General features: G+C 40.4%; 1 protein-coding gene across 5 annotated transcripts in view; it reads right to left on the reverse strand.

Annotated features, from left to right (window-relative positions):
• LOC139101239 (uncharacterized) overlaps window positions 1–11,253 on the reverse strand; it is a 212,343-nt gene extending 201,090 nt beyond the window's left edge. For 2 of the 5 annotated variants that reach the window (XM_070654273.1, XM_070654270.1), the window contains exons 1-2: window positions 11,096–11,253; window positions 10,939–10,982 (exon numbers count right to left, since the gene is read on the reverse strand). In XM_070654273.1, coding sequence (XP_070510374.1) covers window positions 10,939–10,948 — 10 coding nt within the window. In that variant the 5' untranslated portion in view covers window positions 10,949–10,982; window positions 11,096–11,253. Of the gene's footprint in view, window positions 1–3,897; window positions 4,555–10,938; window positions 10,983–11,095 lie in introns of those variants that run through there. The other 3 variants (XM_070654274.1, XM_070654269.1, XM_070654272.1) reach the window with 3 other exon arrangements.
• Window positions 11,254–11,265: the final 12 nt, after the last annotated feature.

The following is an 11,265-nucleotide window of genomic DNA, read 5'->3' on the forward strand; positions in this document are numbered from 1 at the left end:
CTTCCTCTTTTCTCTCTTTACCTCTCCCGTTCTTTCGACCTTGTTTCTCGCACTTCGTCACTCTTCACTTCGCGCCATTCTCCGACCTCACTTCATGCGTACCACCAAATGGGGTTACTTACTTCGCCAGCATCAAATGTGCACGCAGTGGCAAAATTATTGTTAACCCCTTTCCGTCAAAACTAATTTTGTTCTTAGAGTAATATTTTACAAAATAGCCTGGAAATATTTGAGCCCGCGATTTGTTTGGGAAAAAAAAAAAATAAAATAAAAATATTTATGCAAAAAGAGAAAGAGATTTATATATACGTTTTTACTTTAATGCAGAATTCTTAAAGATAACCCCATGCAACGGTATGCGTATTCAGCGTATAAACCCCTTTTCATTAAGAACGTTAATGACGGTTTCTGGCTGGCCAACGACCACAGTTGCGCAAGATCTCGCGGAGAGAGGTGGGTGAATTTAGGCGTAATTAAATACGCGCGTCAGCCTTGATATTATTAAAGTTACAATGCAGAAGTGTATTTAATTAACTTCCGATATTGGGGCCGGTGCGATCGCATGCGCGCTTACGAACGGACGGATCAATTTACGTTGAAATTATTGTACACCGTTGTTGCTCGCAGTATTCATAATTCAATGGTACATCGGGTTAATATTAAATATCAAATTAGTATGTTCAATCAACTGCGAGTGCGGAGCGCTTTTGTCGGGAAATTTATAGAAATTACCACTATTTTTGAGTTTTAATAAAGGTTGCCGCGACGAACGGAATTTTATTCATTCGTGCTCAGCAGCACGAGCTATTTATCTGAAATTTATTTACACACCATTGCACAGTGACTAAATATCGTATGTAAGTACGCAGTATTATTATTAACCAATTTATCAAACAATGAACCTATTTGTTAAACAATAACGTATTTTATAAAAAAAAAAAAAATATATCCAAATTTCTGGCAAGCTTCGCGTAAGCGTTATTAGGAATTCTTAACATAATGAAATAGCAACGATCTAATTGAAATAGAGCTAATTTTCCGCATAGTTCGCGTTGTAACACGGCCAGTCATTATTACTACTTAATTTTGACCGTTCGAAATAATTTCGTGGCTGCATTCACAGTCCACATGTAATATTCCGCGCATATTGCAGTATAAAAATTAACATAATAAATTTAACTGTAAGTATACGCGCATACGCGATTTTATATTTCATTAAAATTATATATGAAATATGAAAACTGTATGAGAGAGGCACAATATCTCGCGTGCGTGCGTCAATGGAAATTAACTTCACAATACGAATTACTTTTTTAAAGTTTAAATTAAAAATAATATAAAATAAAATTTATAATAAATTTTATTTACAATTAATTTATTCCGCTGTCGGGCAAGTTCGATGATAGCGTTATCATCGTTCGCATTTCCGTGTCTTCCCGGACGCGAATAAAACGCCCGAAATTTTAACAACCCGCCCGTTCAATTCCCAAACTCCTTTACGTATGCTATCGGGAACGAAATTATATCCATTTGTCGCGCCTTTTTACTACGGAATCACGTGCCGTGGGGCTATAATGCGAGCAACGATAGTGGCCATTTCCACGAATTTGTAAACACGCTTTCGATTTTAATCGATGTCTGGCCAATAAAGATACGGAAAAAGAATGAATGGAAGGACCCTCCGCACGTGACTGCTCACGCACATCCTGCATTTAGAAATTGGAACAATCAACGATTTCGTTACGTGTTACGCACGAAAACGTTCGCACTTTGAATATACTGTTTTCATTTATAATGATATAACTATCGGTATTTTGTATATAAATAATTTTTTTTTTTAACTATACTACTATTTTTTTAATATTATATTTAATGCAAAGCTTTCGTTTGAAGCATTAATACGTAGCCGGTGCAAATATGATTCGTATTTCATATGCGTCATTCGCTTTTTCAACAACGAGACAAAGTTGTTATTTCGCGTCGAAATTTCGGTTAATTCGATGTGCGAACTCGCATCGCGGAATCGGTTGTACCGCGCGGAATATTAATACCTGGGCGGACTTAACCCTCAGTACAAGTAAGATCTAATGAAGCAATTCAACTGCAACCGCAGCCCACTTCAAAGTTTTGAGAAACACAGTATTGTACTGCCAGTATATTACAAACTGCAACGGCGGCCATACCGATGCCGCAGCTCGATTATATTTCGCGAACTATTATACTTCGAGCGATCGAACATGCGGTGTGCAATACAGAGTGCCGACATCGCCGAAAACATGAACTCTCCTCGCATTCAAATGCGGCAATCCGTTATATGTGATCACGTTATGCAATCGTTATATCTCAAAAAAAAAAAAAAACTCTTTTGCGATCTGTTCATCTATATGAAAATTATTAGTAAAATTATCAGTGGAGTAAAATATTTTCAATTAAACGTGGCCTTTGCCCGAGTAATTCATTTTTACCGTTTCAACAAATAAGATTTAAAAAATCTGATCGATATTGTTTAACAGAAAACATTGTTTAACAGAGAATATTGTTTTAGAGAAAAATATACATTAAAAAAAAAAAATTTAATATTTGTAACCATTGGTGAAAACAAGAATCTTTTACATTCAAGTACGATAACAACTAAACAAGATTTTCACAAAAAAATTTTGCAATATTTTCATTTATATATAAAATACCAGTAATATACGTACAATATTTTCTATCGAAAGAATTCAATTTGTTTTAGCTTTATTGGATACGATTTAAAAACATATATAAAAGTATTTTAGAAAAAAAAAAGAAAAAAAAAAACGAAACGTCTAAAAAATAAAAACGTCTATTTATAAATTGTTGAGAAATATATATCTAAACTTTTCACATTCGGATGTACCTATAACTGGCAACGTATCGCGAGTACCGGGGTTTAAAAAATATTTTCTAATATTTTCACTCAAATAGAAAATACCCGTGATAAAACAAATCGTTTTTTATGAAAAACAATTTTACGTTTTCTCAGCTCTTGTAAATAAGTTAAAAATAAAAACAAGTTTTATCTTAAAACAACCCGCGAAAAAAAAAAAAGAATAAAATAAGAAAAATATAAATCTCAGACAGTTTACATATTATTTTTGTATCAGATTTGTCATGTTTTAAAAGTTTGTCCAAAGTAAAACTTCTACGTAAATTGTACATTATATGAATCATTTACTTTACATATGTGAAGCAGACAAACTATATAAATTATTCCAATCGTATTCACGCGAACGGGTTATTCAATCATTTGACTTTTGTTTTAATCTCTTTATCAGCTTTTCTAAACTTTCGATATCTATATACTTGAACGTTGCGTCGAAATGAAGTTTGTCTTCCGACTTTCTAAGTTCAGTGCTGAACTTCCTTTTCGTTACATTTTCCATAGTAAATTTATTTTTACATTTGTTTCGACGGCGGGCGTAACCATTGTTTTCAACACACGGGAGAATAAAGATCAATGAAAACTTGATTAAAAACTTCATATTTTCACCACGCATTTAACATTCAATTCGATTATCGGATTCCGATTTTTATTTGAATAACATTAGGATTAAATCCATCTCCTTAATACAACTATTAAGGCGGTAAGACGATAGAATTTTAATGTTTCCGGAGAGAAGCGTTGCGCATTAAATTACTGTCGCAGCCAGAAAACAATCGAGCCGGGATGGGAATATCGCGGTGATACAAAACCCACGTCGCAGCCGTCGGTGTAATTCGAAATTTACCAATGGTCAGCGTTTATTTATTAACTTTTTTTTTTCCCTCCCAAGCCCGTAACCACAGTGTATCGAGTAACAATTATCGGCCGCAGATGCGACCGATACGCACCGTTGCGACTCGCGCGATAGAAGGAAAGCAAGATAAACTCACCTAATCTCGTTACATGCTTCGAGTTAAAACCTCGCCTCGCCGATTAGTCACGAGTACTCGCGCGGGACGTAGAGCTGGCGTGTGTGGCGTGCGCCGAATCGAAGGAGGTGCGTCTGTCGTCCGCGTCGGAGAAGGTAGTGCCACAAAAATTTCCGATTCACTCACCACACCTGGGGCTCACCGGCGGGTTCTACTTTAGGCTGAACGGGGAGTAGAGTTCGAGCATACGCGTACGCGCTCGCGCGTAGTCGTTGCCTCGCGCCGAACGGACAGAGGCCGGGAGGAAAAAAAAAAAAAGAGGGTGTGAATTCTTTACTCGATCGCGTAGTAAATGTGCTCGCCGGCGACGTCGTGAACCGCGCGAAAAGCCGGAAAGAACAACGACGTTGATACCGCGGCTCGCCGATGCCGACTGGTGGACGGCGGCAGCAACCGCCGGCGCGGCCAACCCTTGGGCGAACGCATGCGCCACCCTTAGACACATCGCCACCCTCCACCGTATCTACTCGCGTTCTCTCTTCGCCCCCCTCGCTCGCCAATCACGACTGCTTTTACAATGCCTCGAAAAAGGTAGTGTCCGCAACAAAGGGCAGAGTGCCTTTTCCGCTGGTGTTTTTTCCCAGAAAAGGATGCGCTCTTGGTAGTATCTGTCAAAGGCGGCGAATTTAAATGATAATGAGAACGCGATCCGCGGATCGCCGCTGTTTTGCGTTCGACCGTGAGCTGGCTCTTGCGTCGTGACGTTTTTTTTTTTTGTAACGAAAGGGGAGAAGGTTCCCCGAGTTCGAGGCTCTCGACGTATTACCGAGAGATGCACCGAAATGAGATGCCGTCACCGAGAGTTAAATCCGCGTGGCTGGAAATCTTTATAGAAGCCGAGAACGTGTAGTCGAATACAGATGCGATGGATAACTCGAATAAGTTGAATACCGAAAGTCTTTCCTTTTATCGTCGGGGAAACATTTTTAAGAGGAACAATATACCTTCGCCAATACGTGCCCGCTTTCACGTCTTGCCTCGCACCGGCGATGACATGCATCATCGACACATGTCACTTTGACGAAAGACGCGTTAGTTTTACGAAAAGTGTTTTGCCGAATAAAATTTTTTTTGAATTAATGAGAAAATTGGAGCCACGATATAATTAATTAATTATGCAGGTACGATAGGTTTATGTACACTGGCACAATATTATCGACTATTCTCTAGGTTGACAATAGTAGCGAACCCGTAGATAATTAATGGCATAGCTGGCATTAATCAATCATGTAAATGATATTAATGTCCAACAATCGCTTATAATGCCAGCCCGTAAAGATTAAATAGACTGTTAATTTGGCTTTAACGTATTCGTCCACGTTAATTGGCAACCATTAAATCACGTTAAGCAGCCTCGCGCCTAACGCACTCGGCCGCGTCGGTTAAATATTGACGGGTCTCTCGTTACAGGTTTTTAACGAAAACGATGGGAGAGCTCGCGTGTCGCCCACCGCGATGACACCGGAACAGTCGACGCGTCAACGCGCGCCGATGACCCAAAATCGGAATTTATTAAAATACGAGGTATAAAAGTTACGGGAAGAAAAATGAAGGTGCGGCGGTGGATCGTGTCTAGCCATAAGCAGCGATTTGAGATAGTGAACCGCAGCGTAAAATATATATCCGCCTCCTGCGCGGCGCATACACGCCGGGTGTATCCGAGAGCTCGTCTTCGTGGTCCGACCCGGTGGCACGGGACCGCACGTGTTTGTACGTACGTACGTGGCAAACTACGACGGGAGATAGTGAAATGTAGTGCTGCGTCGCGGGTGCAGGCGCGACGCGGCGGCGGTACGGCACGTCGGGGCGTCGTCGCAATTATTCGCGCTCAAGATAACGACGAGTCAACGACATCCACGGGCGATGGTTCAACGCGCGAAAATGCCGAGAATTGTGCCGATAACGTTCGCGGTACTCCCGCGTCGGGGTTTTATATCACGAACGCCGTTGGGGAAAAAGGGGAGGAAAAGCTCACGGTCGAACCGTGAGTTAAGTAGCGATGTTTTGAGTAATAAAGATCGGCGATAGCGCGACCGCGTCGAGAGAATCTACCAGGTCGCCGATGGAAACCGCTTCGCGTGATATTTTCGGCTTCTTATCTCAGCTTCTTTTAGAATGCCGATATACTATTTAATTATTTAATTCGAGCACGATATTTTCTGATCAGTTGTAACGGTAAACGTAGAAGGGGAGGAGGTAATAACGGTAGGATTATATCATGTGATAACAGAAAGAGGTACACTGGCGACGCACTCTCGATATTAGTTATGCTAATTGAACCTACGTGCCAGGGAAGTGCAAGCAATCGCATACATGCATTTGTAAGCCGTCGTTTAATTCCCCATACAGATCTCGCTGTCGCGATACGTCGTGTTGCATACCCGCCCGAATAAATTCAAACACGTCCGACAAAATGAGCTTTTTGTTGTTTCCTCTTTTACCCTTTTTTTCTCTTCTCCCCCTCTCTCTCTCACTCACTCACTCACTCTCTTTCTCTTTTTATTATATCTTTTATTTCTGCGGAACGGTAATGGCATGGATCAATACGATGACGGGCTGTTTCCGCTTAAGCGGATTTTCACGGCGTTATTTTCGCCGTACTCGCGAGCTGGTTAACTCGCCCGTTGCTGTTACGTCCACGGTTTACGGAGAAGAAGAGAGGGCAGAGGAGAAAGAGAGAGAAAGAGAGATAGAGAGAGAGCAAAATGCATGTGCTCAAAGCGCGTGGAAACAAGCTTGCAGACAGTCAGGTCTCGTCTCCGCCACCATCGCGCCACCACCCTCGGCTCTAAAACCCACCCATGGTTTGCTCTTTTTCTCTCCCTACCTGCGCTCCTTTGTCCCCCTTTGGTGCACAAGCTGCCGGCGATAGCGAGATCGGAGCTCGCGTCGCACACGCCCATGCTTTCCGCGTACGTGCCGTGCACACGCGCGCCGTACCGCATACGCCATGTAGGAAATGGGAAAACGAAATGAACCGTGAATAATTATGTATTACTTTTAATGCTTCGCGGTTTACAGAAACGTGCCCGTCGATACCGGGGAAATATTAACGTCAAAGGTACTTCCTTCATTTTCTACGGACGTATATACTGCCGTCGTACGTACGCCGCATCGCCGTCTCGAAGCTAGGGATCAAACGATGCACGAGAGATTCGCCGTATAACTACTTTTTTTTCTCTCTCTCTCTCTCTCTCTCTCTCTCTCTCTCTCTCTCTCACTGTCTATCTGTCTGTCTAACTCTCTCTCTCCCTCTTTCTCCCTCCCCGTGAACGCTTCCTGCGCTTCCGCGCACGTACATCGCGATATAGTGGAATATCGAGATAAGAATTCATCCGATCATTATAATTTAGCATAAATTTATGTGCCGGAGGGATCGTGGCCTCTCGTCTTGATCGTCTAACGTATATAAACGCGAGAATTTATCCCCAAGTAATACCCAAGCCGGGCGGTAAGCACATCGTTCTAATTAATAATTGATCCACAATTTTATTTTACCTACGATCTTCAAGTTACGATCTCAATGTTCGCTCGGTATAATCATGATTTCCGACTGAAAACTGCGCCGCGTAATACTCTTCTTCTCTTTTTATTTTTTATTTTTTTATTTTTTCTTAATATCTTACGATTATCCGACATTCCGACTGACTTGTAAAATAGTACGCGACGACGACTCCTGTATCGCGCACGAATGTAATTTCACTAATTGTACTCGCGCAAAGTCTTTTGAAACAATATGCACCTTAAGCATTATCAAGGTAAGGTACGTATGTAAATAATGTTGTAGAAGACGTGAAAGATCAGAATTTGCTGTACCGCCTGCAGGCGAATTTTATAATCACTCGCCGTGGCGGATCGGAGCAAGTTCCGCTGCCCCTCGTCGCCCTTTCACACCGTTGAATCTAATTATGGGAACGTCAGTTTCACGAACTTTGCTCGGTTTTACATCTTTATACATTGTGCTGCGATATTACGATAGTTTCGCGCCAACGTTGAAATCTTCAAGACAATATCAACTGGAAATTTGTTTGTTCGGACAATAATGTGTCTTCGATAACAACGTCACGGATTAATAAAGTACGTACGATCGTCAAGAATCTTTGTCTGATATTGAATCAGAAATTGATGAGATAATATCATAGAAAAGAAATGAAAAACGAAAGTTACGCGCCTGTAAGTCTGGGTAACTCAAAACTCGATAGTCTCATTGTATGTTTCGATCCAGCTCTTTAAAGAAAGCGTCGATAAGTTCTTTTCTCGAAAGTAAAACATCGCATTTCGCAAAGATACTTTAAATAAAATTGCGAGTGGTCTCGTCTCGCTATTAGTTTTCAAGTAACATAATTTAATCTCTATTTTTTCTTTTTTTTTTAATAATTTTAAACACTTAAGTTTAGTACTCTTTTATAAAAATTTCACGTAAAAAATATTAAATGTTAAAAATATATTTTAAAAATTACAACGCGATCACGTTATCTAATATATAAAAAAAAAAAAAATAAATACATGGATTAATTGTCCGGGTTCGCGTGTTTTCAAAAAAAGTGCGTTAAACTAAAGTACATGTATTCAAGCCGCGCGGAAAGCAATTGATTTATCTGCTTTTCTGTCGGTGTTTCCCGAGTCGAAGTTGGCACGGGGGAACCTTCAGCATCCCTCGCTTGTTCGCCTCGCTGTTCGACAAACTATCACCAAAGAAGTTTTAAAGCTGACCGAAAGCAGCACCATTGGCAGACAAATGACTCTCGACTTTTCCTCGCAGAAAGAACATAATGTTTTGCATGAAAGTCTACCGAGAAAAGATCTCACAGCCATTTAATGCCACCATCAGATATTTACTCAATTTGTAAAATAATAGATGCTAAGCTCGAAAACAAAGATCGATAAATAATAAAAAAGATAGAAAGTTTTCAGGCAACGAAAACAGAAATATATATTTCATCGTGAAAGCGAGCAAGTGGAACGGAGCAATTTTCTTAATAACTAATAAAAAAAAAAGGGGAATTGGATCAAATTGCCATCGTTCATTCCTCAGTTTAATAATGATCTCAATGAGACTGCTCTTGCGGAGAAGGAGCGCGTGTTTTCTCAGTCAGAAAAATCCGATGCGAATAGTTTCACGAGCAGGAGACTTAACGACGAGCTATTTACGATGTTGCGAATCAACTCGCGGAGTCAAATCGGTAAACGAGATGACAACGAGCCAGCCGAGGTCGATTTCAGCGTCTGCTGATTCGTATAGTGACCCGCGCGCGACAAAGCCTGCCTTCGCCGAGGACAAATCGTCCGTGAAATAGAGAAATTCGTGAGGATCCCGTAGAAAATCCACATCCGTTTCCGGAATATCTTATGACTGGGGGAAAGAGAGAAAGAGAACGAGGATCTGTTAACATTCAGACGCGGCCACATAGGCAAGTTGCCGGATAAGTACGTTCAATCGAGATATACATATGTACGAAACATCTTGTCAGAAGTGAGCCAATTTGCGATTCGAGAAATGCACGTAAAAGTTTCATCATTTAACAAATCTTACGAAATTTTACAGAATCAAGTCGTGCCTCGATATTTTTCACGAGCGACACGTAAGGTCAAATGAATTAATGAATATCTTTATAGAATTATTAATTCTACTTGTAACATTTAACGGCTATATAAAATATTGCAGCACGATCGAATAAACTAACATTCATGTTGGCATTGCTCGATGTATAATAATTTCCAAAATAAATATCTACTATTAATTGACGAGCCAATTGCTTGCGAACATTTGCATATTCATATAAGACATGTAAAATAAACACGGCGACCGTGTCGCTGCGCTTGCGTATGTTGAGGGTGGAGGGAGACTGGATCGATCTCTCAGCTTTATTTGTAAGTGGTGGTCCATGTGCAGAAGGATTCTCACTTATAAAGACCAGTCGGCGGTTATTAATGAATGCGAGGCTCAATAATGACAAAAAAAATACTTCTCTTTTTTAATTTGTTAAACTATACATATCGCGCTAACGAGGGCAATATTAAAATAATAAACTTCAATATTTGAACTCGATATTTTAATCGTCGCAAATGTAATTAAACGTACGTAATTAAATAAGAAAAAAAAAACATACAATGAGATCTCCAAATAATAAAAAATAAAACTTCTCAAAGTGATAGTCGTTACTATTTTTATCAGTCACGTTTCGAAGCGTAGTTAATTCGCAGACGTTGAACGCAAAGTTCACGGCAACTTTTCTTAACAAGCTCTACCCCCCGTGCCCCTGTGATTCTTTGTTTCAAGACACGTTTCCGAAGCTCTATCTCCGCCAGGAATTATTACCCCGACATAATAATGTCCCGCGGAAGTTTCGCTACGTCAAACTATTATTATTAATAATATTAAAGATTAATATTAAAATGCCGGCGAATGTACATTTTATTATTTCTAATTAAATTCGCATAACGAATGCGGGAAGTGTGACGGCCGATTTGCTAGTACAAGCCTGCTTTAGTATAACGTAGATAGGTTGAGACCCCATTAGATCTCAAGTTGATCCTGCAATCTCCTAAGGCGATACCAGACTACGAGTGCGGCGTCTGTAATAGGCGCTCATGTAAAAGACGGTCCCATATTCTCGACTTCGCGTAAAGTCAGTGTCACGTATACTAACGTGCAAAATTGTAAGAGCCCTTTAGCAAAGTGCTTTTGTTGATAATGTCCTCAGTCAACTACGCGCTTGACTGTGAGATGCAAAGCGTGACAGGAGCGATTAGGCAGTTTACGGATACACGTGATCACGCGTACGCGAATATCTTGTCGCGGGACGATCTAGACGCGACACTGCTGATCAACTGTTTTCGCAATCGATCGCGAAACCGAATGTGCATTCCACCGTAACGAAATGCAACGCGAAATAAATGTATATAAATTTATGAGACTTTTGTTTTGGAAAATAGATATTTATAGTTGTCGGTTCAAGAGACCCGATTCCAAACTACGAGAAAAAAAATCATGCGACTTACCAATCTGCATGAGCCTCAGCGGAGTTGTAGATTTCTGCCGGTGACTGTAACATAAAAAGGAAAAAAATTAATATACACATGCCAGTAAATTAATAAGATTAATAAAAAAAAAGGTAAAAATTTTTAATTTTCTAAAAAAGAAAAAATTTATATTTACCTATAAGTTGCTCCGCCGATGCAGGATGCCCCCGGGCCTGCTCCTCCACTCAGATGGGACGTGACGAGCCATCCTTCCGCGCACTGGAAACTCGCGAACGCGACCGGGTGAAGTTAAAATCCCGAAAATTACTTAACAAATGTTTCGACACTCCCGTATTAAAAGATTCG

The sequence above is a fragment of the Cardiocondyla obscurior genome, linkage group LG03, assembly GCF_019399895.1.
Source record: "Cardiocondyla obscurior isolate alpha-2009 linkage group LG03, Cobs3.1, whole genome shotgun sequence".
Lineage (NCBI taxonomy): Eukaryota > Metazoa > Arthropoda > Insecta > Hymenoptera > Formicidae > Cardiocondyla > Cardiocondyla obscurior.